The sequence below is a fragment of the Merops nubicus genome, unplaced genomic scaffold, assembly GCF_000691845.1.
Source record: "Merops nubicus isolate BGI_N331 unplaced genomic scaffold, ASM69184v1 scaffold7226, whole genome shotgun sequence".
In the NCBI taxonomy this organism is placed as follows: Eukaryota; Metazoa; Chordata; class Aves; order Coraciiformes; family Meropidae; genus Merops; species Merops nubicus.
Window position 1 is genome coordinate 279 of NW_008616874.1, and position 19,703 is coordinate 19,981.

Genomic DNA, 19,703 nt, shown 5'->3' on the forward strand with positions numbered 1-19,703 from the left:
CAGGAATATCCCTTGTTTTCCACTAAGTATACTGTTTTTAGACACTCTTTAGGAAATAGTTGGTTTTTTTTTTTCAATTTAACAGTCCATAGTTCATAAAAAATGAATAATTGCTTAGTCATATTACAGAACCCAATATTACCTTCGTACAAGGGTTTGTACTTTGATGTGATTATGACTGCATAAGCACACAGAGTAGTTAGCAACAGAACAGTGAGTTTTTTTAACTCATTAAAACAGGGATACATGAGATAAAGTAGCATCTGTTTATATTGGCTAGCACGTGCATCCAAGGATACATGGGATAAAGTAGCATCTGATTGTTTATATTGGCTAGCACGTGCATCCAGAGTTAATGGCAGGAAAGCAAGACCTGCAACTTTGCGCTGAAAAGCGTTAATTCTTTGGCTCAGCCTTTGAGCAAGGATGTCCCCTCCTCCTCCCCCACCCTCCTGCCCCCTTTTTAGCCATAACATTTGTTTGTGAACAGAAAGAATCTCAGACAAACTAGCTGAATTTCCTACTGACTGCTGTCCAGCACAGTAACACGGGGAAGCTCACATTCCAGCCTGCTACCAAGCACACATACATCCTAGGTGAGAAGCTGCTGCAGCCAGGGAAATTCATCTTTTAAGAAGAGTTTGAATGAAAACAATCACTCTCTGAAGAAAATTGCTTGCCAGAAAACTTACATCCCATGTTATGACCAGTTCAGACCTGCTGCCTCCTCCCCCACTGACTTCAGATGGGGGAATTTCAGGAACTGTGGAAAGGAAACGTACAGCTGTCTACACGGAGTAGATACAAGAGACATCACATAATGTTAACCTCCTGCTCTGATGCTAACCCAGATAAATTCATCTTGCTTTTGCAATTCAAGGTGAATGCTTTTGAGGCAGGATGGGCAGGCCTGGAAAGCCCCAGCCCTGTCCTGAACCACCTTGCTGCTTTCCATCACAGCCAGGCTGATGTTTTGAGTGTCTGAAGAACCTTGTGGACTGAACCATGGATGCTCATGCTTATGAACAGCTACAAACTGGAGGCATGCTTCCTGTGTTTAATAGGGTTAAATTATGCAAATAACTTGGACAGTGGCCTCATTCCAAGTGAACTCTTGGGGTTTTAATTGATGGGTTGTTCTGAGCCGCATGCATGTTACATGGAAAGCATACACTGATCAAATACTTGGAATGAGAAACCCCTGTCAAAAATTAACCTCTTTCCATCCATGAATATCTTCAGACTCTGCAGCACTGCCTGAATTGACAGCCTTTGGCATACTTAATACAGTTTAAATGTATTTAGATGTTATGCTGCTGTGATGTTCAGTAATGCAACACAAACCCTCCCACAGCTAAATGGACAAATCATGAACAAACCAGTTACTGGCTTTTGTACTCAATACCAAGCTTGTTGGCAAAAAGCCAAGGATATGAATGCTTCTTTTTATTTTATAAATATTCAAAATTCTTGAATTAAAAACAAGTAGAAGAACCCACTAACCTGCCTCTTCAGTTCTTACTTTTTCTGAGGGTAAACTAGGTTCTCCACCTCCTATTTTGTTACTGGCAACTACACGAAACTCATATTCAACCCAAGGATTTAAATCCACCACTGTGGTTGTGAATGTTTTTCCGTCGATCACGTCTGGAACTGTAAAAAAACAAAGAAAAAGGGAACTAAGAACGTGGTGTCCCTGGCCAACAACATTTCCACAGAGCTTGTAATGAGGATTGTGTTTTACCTGTTGTCACCCGCTGCCAGCCAACTGAAAAGGGTGTCCTTGCTTGTATGGTGTAGGTGGTTACTGGGCTGTGATTGTCTGTGCCTTCTTGCCAGGAGATCTGAGCCGTGGTATCAGTTATTTCATCCACTTTCACGTGTTCAGGGGGCCCAGGTGAGCCTAGAATCAGATGGAAAAATACGTGGTGCTTTGTAAAGCCAGCACCCTGGAGATCACTAACACAGCAGTATGGATTCCCCTTTTATCAGTGCTGTGGGTGGAAGAAAACAATTCAACTTGGGATAAGAACACTTGTAATTATTGTGCTACATTCGCTAAACTTAACTCTGCTAATCTAATTCTGAAATGCTCTGAACTGCAGCACAGATAACAGGGGTTTGGTTTTCTTTCAAGAACCTTTGTTCAGCTTGATTTCTCTATCTTCCCAATGTCTTTTACTTTAGTCCTCAATGTCCTCTTTTAATCTACTAATACATCTCTGTAGTCTGCCAATTTGTTAGCTACAGCTGTTTTACTGTACAATGCACCGTAGTGATTTTTCAGCACAACATCTGATCAGCACCCTGAGCAGCAATTCTGTCAGGCAAGCTTTCTGCTGCCTTCTGGAAAAATCCTGATTCTGGGCATCCTGGAAAAAAAATGCTGGGCTCTGTCTCATCTGCACCAGCAGAGAGGGCTGAAATAACTAACCCTATGTCAACAATTAGAAAATATCTGTCATATTTTAAAATATATTGAGTGTTGATCACATAATGTGCTTTACCAGATCAAAGCTTTACTCTTACAATAAATGTGGCTGTATCATCAGCAAAGAAAGCTACACTTCTGAATTGACTGTGAGCATTCCAGCTCTGAATGGAACAGAATAAGGCTGCATTACATGCTTCAAATTCAAGTGTGCCTCCAAGAGAAACCCTCTCCCAGGCTCTGGCAGTGGTTGCCCATTTCACAGAAAGGATTCTGGAGTCACCAACCCCAACTGTTCAGTTTGTATAGACAGCAACTCATGACCTGCTCACAGCTGCCAGTACTGAGTACCCTCTTGTCAAGTGACTTGAAGGACTGTCAGTGAGAAAAGATGTGAAGTTGTTATTATATCCTCCAGCTCTTCACTTCTCTTAGAAAAATCAGGCTTCATCCAAAAGTTGAGCTAAAATTCTCCCTAACTGCAAGGCAGAGTGGCATAACTGGAGTCGCAGTCATTCATCACATAATTCAAGCCATGAATTAGTTTTGTAATCCATGACATCAGTTGTTTCTGTAATCTACAATGTAAAGAAGTTAGAAAATATGATTCGTGGTGGCTGGAGCTGGAATGTACCTCGTACGATGAGATCTGCTGCAGAGGCTACACTGTCCACTTCTGTCTTCACCATGCAAACATACTTCCCACTATGTTTCAGCTGGATGTTTCTAATCATTAAATCTCCTGATGCACTCTGTTGAAATACAAAGTTCTTATTATTAACCTAAATATACTGGCTTGTAATTTCACATTCAGATCGCATTTGTAAATGGAAATCAGCCAAAAAAAAAAATGTTCAAGATAAAGTTGTTCAAGAATTGCATTGGCAGCCTGCAGGATAGCAAGTTATTACCCATCAGTTGCTATAATTGTCTGTAAGCATTTTCCTAATAAACATGAGGCAGTGCCCCACTTTGAGAGAAGTAAGCTACAGCATGGTCAGCTCGCAGTGGGAACGTCCCTCCTGCCTGCTGTTAGGAACCATGAACAAAGTCAGTGCCCTGTGACCAACCATTTGTCTCAAAGCCATAAGAAAGAGAAAAATGTGGTTTCTACAGCCATTCATCAATTTGACTTCTAGACAGAATTTATAAGTCTAGTTAGCCAAGATTTTAAGGGGCTCAAAAGTGTAAACAACAAAGCTGAACTGGGTCCATTGCGAGCACGCTTTCATTCCAAGGTTGTACATTTTGGATTCAGTTCCTGAGTTTATAAGTTTATTCTTTATTCCTCATGGTGTATTTAACCTTTGGTCATTTTTTCTCTGTTGGTCTCTCTCACATCATTCCACATGGCTGAGCTCCTGAATCAAGGGAAGCATACATAAAACTTGAGTAGTAACTATAGCTTCTTATCCCACTACAGCTCTGCATCTACTCTCTGTTTGCTGAATTAATGAGTAGAGAACTTGACACTAAACCTTTAGTAGCCAGTCTCACTTCAAAGAAACCTCTTTGTGTCAGCTGAGTTACTGCTTTGACTCAATTCATGTTGTATTTTCCAGTAGTATTTTCTGCTCTGGCCACGTGACTGATTCTTGGGCGCACAGCAGTTTGGGAGAAAGGGGAAGACACAACTCTGGTTTATTTTAGTCTTGGAAAAAGAATTATCAACCTTTCCAACCATTTGTTTATTTTCCTTTGCTTCATGCTCCCACCCATTATTTCAGCATTACCAAGTCTCACTTTCTTGTTCAACACAAGCTGAAAACATCAACAGCAATGTAGACTCACAAGCGAATCATGCTCTACACACTTTAAATTTAAAACTAAATTTAAAACATCTTGACAAAGGGGACTGTCAAAGAGAGAAACTTTTACTTGAAATAAACCCTACCAAAATATTAACACTGTGTTTAAATTCTTTGTGGATATTTTGAGGAAGGATCCCAAAGCCACGGGGAGTCGAAGGCACCCTCACTTCCCATGGCTCTGCAGACCATGGGTGGTAATCACAGCCTTGCCCAGCCAGATTAAATCCCTGTCAGTGTGGACACGGCCAGGTCAGAGCCCCTTCCTTTCTCCATGCTACACCAACTCCATGTCTGTGACATGAATACATGAGCAGCTGCTGAAATTGCTTTTGCTTCTCCTCCCTGCGTGACAACCTCGGCCGCTGCTGGGCTCTAAGAGCAGGTGAGACCCGAAAGAGCTCAGAGGCAATCTGCTCAGAATTTTGGCATCTGCTTGGTTTGCCATAGTACACATCATCTCACACAAAAAAGAGCAGTAAGACAGTGTTGTGTCCTGTATTTTTCTAACCATCTGGAAGACCAGGTGGTGGTCCTGTAACATTCCCACTAACTACTACACATTGGAGACCTCAGCCATGCGTGACAGCGACTTCCAAGACATCATCACATAGAAATCTATCCATGGAAAAGTTCTTTTCCTCTTGCCAGCTTTACGACCACGAAAGCTGAAGTTATTTTTGCACAGGTATTTTCATTTCACAACTACACACTGCAAGTAGTGGAAGGCTTAGAACATAGTTGTGTTTGTCTATTTACTTACTATGAGCCACATGTAACTCTAGATGAGATTATTCCACTGAGCTTCGTGGGATACAAAGCCCAAAAAATGTTTTAATGGATCTCTCAGTAAACTATGAAGTTTTCCACTAATGAAATTCAATCCCTCTTTACACATATAAAAGTTAAAAAACCCCCCTAAATATCTATATTCCATAGAAACCCTAATTCTGTTCGTCGTGACAAATTTCCAATCAAAATGTTCTAGATTCAAACTTCTGAGATGCTCACTCTGGAGTTTTCTTCAGCACTGACAGAATGTTTTTGTGAAAAACTACTTTTTTATATTTTTTTTCCTTATATGAAAAAAAATTAGACACCTAAACAAGGCTTTGCCTTGGAATTACACCTGTGTTTGCTTCAGGAAAAAGCTGGAATTGTTAGTGAGGAGAAATATTGCATTTTCCAATCAGTTTATGAAGCCTTAATTGAGCCAACTGTCAGGTTCAGGTTTTGGTATGGTTTTAGCCTTTCCTTTCTAATATTACTATTTGTATCTATAACCAGAGTACAGCTGGGGGAAAATATTCCTAAATAAATAAAGTCCATGTAGCAATACTGGAAGGTAACGGGCTATGAAATCAGAGCACTCCCATTACAGCATGACAGATGGTCAGTTTGTAATTCTCAAAACATTTCTGTGCAAATGTACATGATCTATGAATATCTCATGGCTCCTACAAGGAAATCTCATCATCTCCACATGCACTTCTATTGAAGCAACTGCAAACTGCAGAACGACGTGTGTGTTTGGTGCCTACTGATTAAATGCTAAATCTTTTGAGCTTTTACAGGCACAAAGATAAAAACCAGGTGCTGAAGTTCCACAGTTTCACAGGCATTAGTGTCTAACCCATAGCTATTGTGTCAGAACAGAAGATCTGGCAAGAATATGTGAAAGGAAACTTTATGAAGGCTTCTAATGACCAGTTTCACGCCGAATGCTCAGCTGCTTGTTTTGTTACCACTTGGCCATGGCTTGCACTCCAATAAGCCCCTTTTTGGTAATTGATTTCAATCTCTTGAGACATCCTTCATCTGTCTCAATGCTTTACTTCTCATCTTTTGATGAGGAGGCTAAATTCTAAACCACAATGTCACTGGCATGTCCCCCACTCCCAGCAGCATCCCTGCATCCTGCATAGGAAATATTTAATGAGATAGATAGATAGATAGATAGACAGACAGACAGACAAGACAGACAGACAGACAGATAGATGACAGATAGATAGATAGATAGATAGATAGATAGATAGATAGATAGATAGATAGATAGATAGATAGATAGATAGATAGATAGATAGATAGATAGATAGATAGATAGATAGATAGATAGATAGATAGATAGATAGATAGATAGATAGATAGATAGATAGATAGATAGATAGATAGATAGATAGATAGATAGATAGATAGATAGATAGATAGATAGATAGATAGATAGATAGATAGATAGATAGATAGATAGATAGATAGATAGATAGATAGATAGATAGATAGATAGATAGATAGATAGATAGATAGATAGATAGATAGATAGATAGATAGATAGATAGATAGATAGATAGATAGATAGATAGATAGATAGATAGATAGATAGATAGATAGATAGATAGATAGATAGATAGATAGATAGATAGATAGATAGATAGATAGATAGATAGATAGATAGATAGATAGATAGATAGATAGATAGATAGATAGATAGATAGATAGATAGATAGATAGATAGATAGATAGATAGATAGATAGATAGATAGATAGATAGATAGATAGATAGATAGATAGATAGATAGATAGATAGATAGATAGATAGATAGATAGATAGATAGATAGATAGATAGATAGATAGATAGATAGATAGATAGATAGATAGATAGATAGATAGATAGATAGATAGATAGATAGATAGATAGATAGATAGATAGATAGATAGATAGATAGATAGATAGATAGATAGATAGATAGATAGATAGATAGATAGATAGATAGATAGATAGATAGATAGATAGATAGATAGCTTCTCACCCAGGGAAGCTCGGTCAGATTGTTGAGGGATACACTAGGGATGCAAGTGCAGGAAAAATAAGGAAGGATGGGATGCCTTTGTTCAGCTTTAGAATGAAGTTCACAAAGTCTGTGCCAAGTTCCTCAAGTTGTGTTTCATGTGATCTTGAGGAAAATCACGTGAGGCCAGATGCAGATAGAGAAGCAGACACTTGCAGTGCTTCAGGTCTAAAATAGAAGGTGCCCTGTGCAGTGGGGTGATGTGCAGCAAACCAGCTCAATGAACCATTTCCCTCCAACACAGGAGAAAATTGTACATGCTTACAAGAGAAGAAACATCCTAATTTCAACCATGTTGAAAAAAAGAAAAAAAATCAAGCCCATCTATGCTTCATAAAGCAAGTGAAGAAAAAGTGTTTGCAACTTACCCCTCCAACCTTCTCAAAATGAGAAGCATCTTTCTTGAAATCAGTGAGTGTTCCATTGAAATACCAGGTGAAGCTGATGTCCAGGATAGGGTCATGCTGAACCTGGCAGGGCAGGACAACACTTTCTCCAACAGTGACATCCATGTTGGAAGGTGCCAGAGTAATCCTCGTTGGCTCTGGGGAGGGCAGAAATATCAGTTATTGGATTGCTGCACTGCTGAGCTTTGCTTGCTCCTAATATTCTACCACCTTCTTCAAATCTGATTAATGACTGTCACTTCAAATTATGCAGGTGGACTGTAACTGCTGCTGCCTGACCCCTCTTGATGGAGCATTGTGTCCTTGCACATCTTCCAGTGGGAGCTCCTTGACACTGAAAAGGTAAATTTTAACCTGCTGCCTATGGGCCAATAGACTTTCCAAAACAAAATGCCCTGCAATCCACAGCAAGGAAAGGACCATTCAAAAGCATGTGTGGTTCTCAGCAATAACACAGGTTTTGGAGCAGGATGCTGTAGTGGCAGTCACTGGGAAGATTATGAGGTGGGAGTTGACAAAAGGAGGTAATAAAATCTAGGAGCTGGAGGAAATCCACACGGGGTAAAATGCACTGGATATTTGGGTCCATATATCATATAGAACATTAGTGTCATTAAAAGCATCTGGTGGTTCTTCTTGAATCCCATTAATGGAGAAAATTTTCAAGTATGGTAAATACTGAAAAAAAATAAAATTTAAATCTAGAAATCCTTTGTCTATAATACTATTATTTAAATATAAAGCAACATGAATCATTCAGGAGCACAGCTTGAAAATATGAAGCTGTTAATTCACGGGACAACATAATTCAGTTTGGATCTATGAGATATATTGGATATGAAATGCAGTAGGACGTTAGATAATTCTGAGTCTGAAAACCTTTCAGACATTCCAATCTTTAAAAAAGAAGGTAATGAGAAAAGACATTCTTCAGATAAACTTCACAGACTACTGGTCCCTTCTATCTAGTATCTGAGACCTCAGCTAGTAATGGATGACTTAGAGAAAGAGGCAAGAACCCTTCTAGCAACAAAAAGGCTCAAACTGGAACCCAGGAGGGTCCAACTAAACATGAGGAAAAACTTCTTTGGTGTGAGGGTGGCCGAGCCTGGAGCAGGCTGCCCAGAGAGGCTGGGGGATCTCCTTCTCTGGAGAAATTCCAAACCTGCCTGGATGTGGTCCTGGGCACCCTGCTGTGGGTGAGCTGCTGGAGCAGAACTTAAAAGCACTATTTAGCATTTCCATAAGTGAGAGAAGGGAGGAAGGTGTTCAGAACTCCCTCACATCTGAGAAATGTCTTTGTCAAAGCCAGAAAATCCCTCAGTCTCTTTCTTCTCAACTAATAAAGGCTCTGTAGCCAATATCCTTTTATCTTTATACACTGTTAAATATGAACCTTCTCACACTCTTTACCTTCCACCACATCTGGTATTTTTTCACTAAGCAGACTCAGACTCCACAACATTGCAGACTTCTGTGCAGCACACACCTCAGTTGACATCTCCTCACAGATGACCTTCCATCCCAGCACACCTACCTGTAACTATTAAGGTGGTTGAGCCACTGGCTGTTCCAAACTGGTTTGTTGCCAGGCACATGTAGCTTCCAGAATCAACTTTGGTCACATTGGCTATTCTTAGCCCTCCATCCTTTAGTAACGTGATTCTAAAAAATTATCAAGATATTTTAAAAGCTGCAGCATTGGTTTGGAGACAAAAAGCTTTAATACTTATCCTGTTAGCTTAGATATATCAAACTGCATCAACTACCAGCCTGATGTTTGAAGATTGTGTGAAGATACACTGACAATATACAACAAATCTGAACCCATCCATATTTTACTTACCATTTTGGACACCAGTAGAATCAATATTTAAGATATGTGTGAGTGCATATGCATGTTCATATGGGTGTGTGAGAAAGAAATCCCACATGAATTCCACCTTTTTCAGCTGCACCTACTGAAACTAGAATGAATTTTATAAAATCATAGAATGGTTTGGGTTGGAAGAGACCTTTAAAGGTCATTTTCAACTGTATTATGTTGTTTACCTCATGCAGTCTCATATGCTGACTTTGAAACTACTGCATGTCACTATTATGGTGATGTAGAAGAAGAAGCAGCAGAAGAGCACCAGCACCCCATCAGTGGAGCTGACATCCTAGACAACAGCACTGGAGGGATCTAAAATATGATTAATTTGATTCCTTCTTACCCTCATCCTCCTGCCTGTCATACCCTTAGAAGCAGAGCCTCCTACCAAGTCTTCCCTAAGATAACTCAGAGCAGCTATGTAACTGTATATAAAAATGTCCTGAATAATTAACAAAAAAGTATCTTGCTGATGAACCCAAGTCAAAAGAGCTTCAGAGCTTTGCTCTCAGATCCCATCCATCCATTCTGAAGGCACCAAGTGAATCACAGCAAGGCCATTCTGTGGGTTCTCCAAGCACCTTAGCTATCAGGTATTTTGGAAATGCCCCAAACACCCACATCTAGCTACAGAGAATCAACAGCAGAGCAAACAACATGAACACTCCAGGCAGACCTCTAACAATGTTAGTTGAAGTCTTACACAGTTCTCAGAGTACCAGCTGAGAAGGCAGAAAATGTCCTGAAACTCGACATTGAAACTTCCCCTGCTCAGAAGAGATTTTGCCTCCTCACTTGCATGCACTTTGTCATCAACCTACTTCTTTGTTCAGTACAAAACTATGAAATACTCACCCCTTCTGCTCTTGTTAACATACTTGAGGCATACTTGAAGATCATCAAGTCCAACCACTAACCTAACACTACTAAGTCCACCACTAAACCATGTCCCTGTGCACCTCATCCACACATCTTCTACACACCTCCAGGGATGGTGACTCCACCCCCTCCCTGAGCAGCCTGTTCCAATGCTTGATAAACCTTTCAGTGAAGAAATTTTTCCTAAGAGAAATTTTTCTCAATGTCCAACCTAAATCTCCACTGATACAACCTGAGGCTGTTTTGTCTTGTCCTATCCCTTGTTCCTTGGGAGAAGAGACTGACCTCCACCTTGCTACAGCCTCTTTTCAGTAGTTGTGCAGGGTGATAAGGTCTCCCCCCTCAGCCTCCTTCTCCTCAGACTAAACAACCTCAGTCCCCTCAGCCTCTCCTCATAAGACTTGTTCTCCAGGCCCTTCACCAGCTTTGTGGCCCTTCTTTGGACATGTTCCAGAACCAAAATGTCCTTCTGGTCATGAGATGCCCAAAACCAAACACAGTACTTGAGGTGTTGCCTCACTACAGCAGAGTACAGGGGCATAACCAGTTCCCTGCTCCTGCTGGCCACACTATTTCTACCCAAGCCAGGATGCTGGTGGCCTTTTTGGCCACCTGGGCACACTGCTGGCTCATGTTCAGGCAGCTGTCAATCAATACCCCCAGGTCCTTCTCTGTCAGGCAGCTTTCCAGCCACTCCTCCCCAAGCCTGTAGGTTGTTGTGACCCAAGTGGAGGACCTGACACTTGGCCTTATTGAACCTCACACCATTAGCCTCAGCCCATTGCTCCAGCCTGTCCAGATCCCTCTGCAGAGCCTTCCTACCCTCATCTACACTTCTGCTCAGCTTCGTATCGTCCACAAACTTCCTGAGGGTGCACTCCAGCTCCTCATCCAGATCACTGATAAAGACATGAAGCAGGACAGGTCCCAGTGCTGGCCCCTCTGGAACACCACTTGTGACCTACTCCAACCACCATCAGCCTTTGGGCCTGGCCACCCAGACAGTTTTCTACCCAGAGAAGAGTACACCCACACAAACCACCAGCAGCCAGTTTCTCCAGGAGGATGCTGTGGGAGCCAGTGTCAAAGGCTTTACTAAAGCCCAGGTAGATGGGTAACATCCACAGCCTCTCCCTCATCAACCAAGTTGAGTCACCTTGTCACAGAAGAAGATAGCTTAGATGTAGTTCTCATTACAAAAAGTAGATGGAGAAGTCTGTAGTGTTAGGTGGGAATTAGGAGCACTTCCTTTCTTCTCAAACCTTGTCCCAGGCATGATGCTCACTCTGGAACACGTGCCTCTCTCTCTTCTGGCACTCACACACTGCACCTCACAGCTCAGCATGAGCAATTCTCTGTGAAACCCTGCACGATGGAGGATGCTGCAAGCTTGAAACCACCTCACTGGGTGCAGGGCACATCTGGACAGATGTTTAGGACACAGCCAAGACCCACCTTCGATTTAATCGCATTGCCAAAATAAAAGTTGTCCTATAAATGATATAAGCTTCACTAGGCTGCACTGTCATCAATTTTTTATGTTGATTTATATTATAAATAATACAGTGTTTCAATGGGGTCCTTCTTGTGTGTGTGGAGTAGGTTTTGGTTTGGTCATTTTTAAGCCCTGTGCCTGAATCCATGATTTCAGAGAACAAATGAGCTGGTAAATAAAGGCAGCAGAATGTGACTCTGGAGTCTGATGGGTTCAGTGATCTTATCCTTCACCTTTAACTCCTCTGATCCCCCCAAACCACGTTCACAAACAGCAGACCATGGTGTGGGGGGGTCTGCCAGGGCTCTGAAGTTATGCTGCTCCTTTCCCTTAACACCAAGTTCACCTCATCCTCCAGGCCACACAGAGAGTGCATCTTCAACACCTAAAACCAGGAGTCTGGGTTCCTTCCCCAGCTCCACTGATGTCACACAGCTCTTTACAATGAAACACATCCCAGAAATAAGCACCTCTTTTAATTGTTTCCCTTAATCAGTCTGAATTTGGGATTTTCTTAAAAAAAGGTATTGCAGCATCTCTTTTGGGCAAAGGTGAAGGAAATAATGAAATTAAGAGATGCAAATTGTAAGTGATAACAAATCACCTCGTTAGAATGACAGACAGAAGAGTCTTACATGGGGGAGGAGGGGTATAAATAGAGAGTTTAATCAGTTTACATCTGGAGATAACCACTTTTCAGTCTTCCAAACTGTACTGAGCTCCCTGAGCCAATGGCAGATTTTTAAGGAGGGTGTTTCATCAGTGTCAGCACCTCCCTGAGGCTTATTAACTTCTTTTGTAAAATTCCCAAGTAATATCTGGCTGCACTTTAAATTAGATGGAGCATTTATAATTAATGAAATCTTACAATGGAGTTTATAGGTATTTTAAAGGTGTTAAAGATGTGATTAATGCATTTTATAGGTAATTATAACGACATCAGTAAAAGGTGTTCAAATACATCAATTATGGTTGCATTCAAGTCGTCTGCAATTTGAGTTGCTGGAATTTTTGGCTGTGTGTTTTGCAAAGACTTGTCTTGCAGCTTCTACTTTGAAGCAGTTTTCAGTAGAAAAAAAAAGCCAAACTAAATAAAATCTCAGTGTTGACAAAGCCTGAGATGAAACAAAGGAAAAAACCAGGATTGGGGTTTAGACCAGAAAATGTCTCTTGTTTAATTAAAATGAATCTCATTTATAATGCTCTGAGCTATCTGCAAGTCTAGCTTGCCTAAAATAATTAAGCAACAGGCTTATTAAAACCAAGATATAATTAAGACTCAAGCTTTTTTTTTTTTCCCCAGAATAAAACAAAAAAAAGCAAACCAACAAATCACTTCTAGAAAAAAAAATTATTATCCAAATAAAATCTTTACTGATAAATGAAAAAAAAGAAACTCTACTTTTTCAGTTACAAACCAGTAAATGCAGCACAGCCTATGAAAATTCTAAATCCCCAAACCAGCTCTACCCCTGAACATCAGACAAACCAGAGCTTTTCATATACTTAATGTTATTAGATAGTCACACAGAGTGAAAAACCAAATGTAGTGTGGATGGCCTGCTGCCAGCAACCAATCTGGATCTCTAGCACAAAAAAAACACCACGTCCTTTGGCTCTCCCTGTACCTACAAGTGTTTTTCCAATAGGTTTTGCTGAAGGCCAGCAATTTTCAAACTGAATTCCATTTTCCACAACCTGCACACTTTTGATGTACTGGCAAAACTTTCAGCCCTGTAAAATAGAGATAATTGGTGGAATAGTGCTTGGGCACATCTGGTCATCAGAGCAAAATACTGTTGACAACAATAAGATCATCATCTCCTCCTAACTCTTGAGCAATACTGTAGGAAATTAGTCTTTGAGAAGGTTCTTTTTTCCAATAGCCAAAGGAATGGCATAAAAAAATGCCTAGAGCAGCCAAATGTCTTAACTCATGGCCATGCTTTTAGACTCTTTGATTGAGGTCAGCAGAACTGGGAGAGGGATTAAGCAACTTCAGGACTTCAGGGTTCCTCATTTGAGGGGTCTATGTTGGTAGAACTATGAGATTCTTCCCATCCCCCCCAAACTAAGGGCATGTATTTGGCATTGGAGACCTCCCAGAGAGCTGAGGAGCTTTCACAGGCCCCCATATCCACATGACCAAGGGCCAGAATATGCCTCAGGATCCAAGACCACGAGGCTGCCACCTGAAACTAGGTGTCATTAATGACTGTTAATGAATGTAAATTTGTTCATCTTCCTGCTTTATTACTAAAACAACAGACATAATGAAATTAAATAATCATCATCTTTCTATTTATCAGAACATCCAGAAGAAATGCCAACTATATTATTTCCTTATTGATATGATAACAAACATATTGCTTTCCAATTCACAACATACCAGTACAAAGGAACTGTGGAAAAGTGGGTCAAAAGTGCCTTTTTATATATCAATCAAATTCCTAGTAAATTAAACCAGATTAATTAACAAGAAAGTCAGCACAAAGAAAAGCTCCTATTGAAGTACTGGTATGTAAATGCTTTAGTTTCCATATCACAGCATTTTAAACTGTTATGCAAAAATGGAATAAATATCATTAATTCAAACTAGAGGGGAGACAAAACCAGGAACTGATACTTCTAAGAATCAGGCAATATTTTGTAAGGAATTATTTCTTCTCTTTTCTTTCCCCCTTCATTTGACATCACTTTGCCACAGTTAAAGATGCTGAAAGGTGAGATTTTGAAGATAATTGCACTGGAGTGTCTTTGAGTGAAGTTAAAGTTTGCAGCATCTTTTTGTCTTTTTCTAGTCTTGGTAAATCTAGAAACATCTAGGAATAATGGTGGATTTGTTTAGAGGTGAAATGCTGCTGCCTGTGATCTCAAACCCCTTGTATTGGTCTATTTTCTTGTTAATTCTGGATTATGAAGCTCATTAAATCACCAAAAATTATTTATTTCACAGGTCCAAAACTGCATTCTGGTGGGAAGCACATCTTCCATTAATATCCAATTGATTTAATTCCCATTTTCTGTCTCTCTTTCTGCATTTTCTACAGTGTCCCCTACGCTTTTCACTTCTCTCTGTATTCCACTGCTCTTTACTATCTCTCTCTCTTGATTCAAGGTATCCTAAAAGATTAAAAAACCCCTACATATTTTACAAAACTAACAGGCAGCAAGAGTACCTTCTCCAGCACTGAGCTATTTCTCAGTCCAGAGCTCAGGAATCCACTGTGAATTATATTTTTGTCCCACCACAAGACATGTCATATACAGCTCATTTAATTAAAATTTATAGAGTCATTATCCAAATCTTCTACATACTGAAAACACAGCACCCTTTAAAAATAAATTAACATAAGTAACAGTGTCATCAAAATGAAAATCTTTCAGGCTTTCCTGAAGTAACGTGGTCACTTCCTCCAGCAAAATGTAAATCCCCTTAGGAAAAAATAGGAATACATTGAAATAATGGAGTATTTATGCTTCATTTTTATTATTCAAACAGGAATTTTCTTCAAACATAACGACTTGATCCATGTTGCTCCATCTCATGGGACATTTTCACCTTTACAGTTGACAGAAAGGACTAGTTCCACCCTCATGCTAAGCCATGTTTGGCCTCTAAGCCTTACAGAAGCATTCCCAGTTGAGGTATAGTCCAAAGTAGCATGGTCTAACCATGGCACTCACACTAGAGGGCTGGTGGAGTGTGTTGGCACAGCCTCAGAAGAGGACATGCTCCACCATTTGTCTATGTTTACATGGAAAAGAAAACATCACACTGTCCTTGTTCTCTACCAATGCTGAGGAACTCCACTGTACCACACAAAAAATCAACAGGAATATGGTTTTAGCTACTTCAGGGCAAACAGATTTGGGAAACTATACATGTATTTATCCATGTGGGATATAGTGGCCAGCAGGTTGAGGGAGGAGATTCTGCCCCTCTGCTCTGCTCTGGTGAGACCCCACCTGCAGTGCTGGGTCCACCTCTGGAGTCCTCAGAACAAGAAGGACATGGACCTGTTTGAGGAGGTCCACGTGAGGCCACAAAAATGACCCAAAGGCTGGAACCCTTCTGCTGTGAGGCCAGGCTGAGAGAGCTGGGGTTGTCCAGCCTGGAAAAGAGAAGGCTCTGGGGAGACCTCATTTTGGCCTTTCAGTACTTAAAGGGGCCCTCAAAGAAAGATGGGGACAATCTTTTCAGCAGGGCTTGTTGCAACAGGACAAGGGGTGAGGTTTTTAATCCAGGTCAGGTTGGATGGGGCTCTGAGCAACCTGCTCTAGCTGCAGATGTCCCTGCTCACTGCAGGGGGGTTGGAACTAGATGACCTTTAAAGGCCCCTTCCAACCCAAACCATTCTGTGATTCTATGGTAGTGCAAGAGCTGTTCCCTTGCAGGAACTGACCTATGGAGACAAAATAACTTGCTCCACTCCTTGAAGACTCCAATTTCCCTCATGCTCTTTATAACCAAACGGCAACTATAAGGGAGGGGAGTCAACCCCACACTCAATCTCTGCCTGTCTCTCCTAAGGAGCACTCTGTGAGCCTGAACCCTACTGTAGTCTGAGCTCCACATGTAATTAAGCCCATTCTGTCACCCCTACCACTCCTAGGTACAGAGCATGCTGGGCCCCTGTGGCCAGCATCACCCCTTTTGGGAACTCAGTTCCTCTACAATTAAAAAAAGACACCTTCCCCAAGAGAGTTCTCCATTAAGATGTGTAGCTAATGGCTGAAAAATGTCCTGCTAATTGGAAACACTTTCCTGCACTGCAAGAATTGTAGAACTGCAAGAAATTCATGAATTGCAATTATTCATAGCAGCTGGTAATGAACTCCAGTGCTTTCTGCAAAGAAGCACATTTCTGCTTTCCTCTGAAGGCGAGTGTACTTCATTTAGATTAATTCAGGATTATTGGCTTGTTATTATGTTTCCTCTGTAATCCATTTACAAGGTGCTGTCAGAAATACAGTAGGAGACACTTTGGGCCGTATTTTGGAAATACCTGGACTTTGCAGAACTAAAAGCCATAATTTATGTTCATAAATCTAAGTAGGCAGCATTATGCATGCTCAATACATATTCAGAAGCTGAACATTACTTTCTTTAGCCTGGTGCCAATGAAACTGGTGGGTACTGCTTCTGAAGGGTGACCCAAAGCAACCACTAAGGCCAGATCTCATGCCCATCCAGGTAGAAAGCTTGCAAAGCAAGACACAAGTTGGGGCTGAAACACTCTTCTTCTGGACACATGTGGAGTCCTGCAAGGTCTAGGCATGCCTGGCACCTCTGACTATCATGAATGGAACCTACAAAGCTCAGCTGATAGGCAGCTCCAACAAGACACAGGCAGGGATGGGAACAAAACCTAGAAATCCTCCTAAATGGAGAAAATCAGGTGATTTCACATAGAAAGAAAAACCAACTAGTGATAATTTCAATGGCATTTTGCTTGCTTGCTCTCCTGGAGCTGTGCAGACACCTTGGGAGTCTGGGGTATTGTGTCAAGCTCAACTATGGTAGATGTCTGATCTTCTGCCAAATTGCCACATTTGACAATGCTTAACACTTGGAACACATGAAAACTATTGTGGTCCCTGTGAAGAAAGAGCCAGAGCTGCACAGAATAAGGTGACAGCAAGTGTCCAAACCTTTTGGCACAAGGAGAGAGCTCTAGGCTTACAGTGGAACAAATAATAGTCTCAGCTGCAGCTTCTAGAAGTTTTGACTTCTCTGGCAGCACCATCCGCATCTAGAATTTCCAAAACAAATCCAGGACATGGGATTTTTACAGTAATAGGACTAGAAGAATTTGACCTGGTTCAGAACTAGCTGCCTGATGATAGGCTAAGCTTTGTAAAACCCAACACAGAGACCCAGAGGAGCAGGGGTACAGTCACAAAATCACAACCTAGCAATCCTCCGTCAAAACCAAAATGTTCAGTTTCCTCAGTCTCAAGTCTGCACTTTTGGATGTTGCAAGAAGAACACTCCCAGTCACCACATCTCCACAGCTCCCTGGCAAACCTTTTGGCTTTTTGTGGCTGGTGGTGTGGCTACAGTCTGTATCTAAGCCAGCCACTCCAGCAACCAGCTGCAGCAAAGCTGACCTCAGGGTAGACTGAACTCCCAAAGAGTTATTCTGCTCCTCTGAATCTTCACAGCCTGTACTGAGTGCTGAAGTGCTGCAGCTGGAATGTCCTAAGTACCCAACTGCCCAGTTTCACACCAAATCAGACATTTATCTACTTTAGAATCATAGAATCATAGAATCATTTAGGTTGGAAGGGACCTCCAAGATCATCAAGTCCAACCATTGAGCCATTAGGGCTCTAAAGTCACTTTAATTATGCCTTTCATCCAAGGAGTGTTTTTTCTGTCCCAGTTCACTACCTGAAGTCTGTGCAACTATTGAAATGTAAACCAGAAAGCTCCAAAAGGCAGTAACCCCTAATGCTGGAGAGATGCAAAGCAAAGGGCTGCCCCAGAGCCCAGGGAGGGACACTTCTGGAGAGCTTCAGACTTGTGCAATTTGAGTTGATGACCAGTGCAATAAAGCTTTAATGGTTATTGCCAGAAAAAAGTGCTACATGTTGTTGGAAGTCAGCAACTAGGGATACAGGTCAATCACAGTCTCTCCACTGAGAATTCCTAACACCAAAAGACATTTGCCATCACATGAACACTAAAGCAATGGTGACATACGTTAGCATTGGTAGATAAAGTTCATGGTTGCTTGAAATGAACCTGAAAGTGTATTTTCCTCTTTTCATCTGCTATTCTGCACCTCCCAATTATTAACTTTATTTCCCCCCTCTCTCTGCCACATAATCACCACGGCTGTAATTTGCTTCATCTGTCCCCTTGCCAGCATTTTCAGAGTATTTTATTGAAGGCTTTTAGTACTGTTTTATAAGCTTTGCCTTTCCATTTTTCTATCAGTACCTGGTTCTCTCCAAATCAGGCCAAACTCTACATTAAATTGAAAATAAAACGTGGCCCTTGACCTTACAGAAAGCAATATGCAGGTACTCTCAGTGTGCAGATACAATTAAAAAAACACCAAGCAAAGCCCTCATCTAGACAGACTTCAGAGAGACTTTACAGCTAATTGGATCTACTGCATAAAAAGACATGAAGTGTTTTGTAAAATTGAAATAAACAAACCAATATAACTTGATACCTTTCGTTTTCGTGTAGCTGCTCACCTCCCTTCTTCCAGGAGCATTTGGCCTTGGGAGAAGCTTTGGGTTTGCACTCAAAATCAACTGTGCTGCCTATCTGAACCTGGATCAGCTTCTTCATGGGATTCTTGGAAAAATCTGGAGCAGAAGCTAAAACAGAAGGGACAGTAACAGTGAAATAAGGCACCTTTATTTATATTAATGATACTACTATTTAGCACTTACACAACACTTCTCAAGATTCCAAATATAGTTAATCACACGAGTTAGTTAATTCAAAGGGAACTTCTGTTGGACAAGAAGGAGAATGTTGGAGATTTCTCCTCCTTACACTGGTACAAAAGGAAAGGTCTCAGTTGTGCAGAGTATGTCACCTAATGGAGCACGCACAGATCACACCAACATCACCTGAGCAGACTGGAGGACTCAAGGAACTGGTGGGCTTCCAGTTTCATGTGAGAATGCATGTCAGATTAGAGATGTTAGATGACACAAAATTACAGCATAGCTCATTCAGCTCACATCCCCAAGACATGTTGCTCCCACAGGCTCAGACTGGACATCAGTCCATGCTGGAGGTAGAAACTGCACAGGCACACGAGTGTGTAAGGCACTCAGAAGCTCAGCGTTCCCCTTGAACAAAGAGTCATCCCTGTTTTAGACCTAAGCACGATCTGTTTGAATGCCTGAGTGCCATCCCCTGGATGAGGGAAGGCTGCACACAAGAGCAGCCTATTGCTTGGAACTGGCAGGGCTCCCCGGGGAGCCCCCGGAC

General features: G+C 41.2%; 1 protein-coding gene across 1 annotated transcript in view; it reads right to left on the bottom strand.

Moving 5' to 3' along the window:
• Nucleotides 1–692: 692 nt before the first annotated feature.
• Nucleotides 693–19,703, bottom strand: part of LOC103775499 (contactin-3-like) — a gene marked incomplete at its 3' end in the record, with an annotated part of 49,579 nt that continues 30,568 nt past the window's right edge. The window contains exons 8-14 of the mRNA XM_008942957.1: nucleotides 18,928–19,078; nucleotides 9,031–9,158; nucleotides 7,455–7,630; nucleotides 3,066–3,183; nucleotides 1,745–1,903; nucleotides 1,504–1,653; nucleotides 693–763 (exon numbers count right to left, since the gene is read on the bottom strand). Coding sequence (XP_008941205.1) covers nucleotides 693–763; nucleotides 1,504–1,653; nucleotides 1,745–1,903; nucleotides 3,066–3,183; nucleotides 7,455–7,630; nucleotides 9,031–9,158; nucleotides 18,928–19,078 — 953 coding nt within the window. The remainder of the gene's footprint in view (nucleotides 764–1,503; nucleotides 1,654–1,744; nucleotides 1,904–3,065; nucleotides 3,184–7,454; nucleotides 7,631–9,030; nucleotides 9,159–18,927; nucleotides 19,079–19,703) is intronic.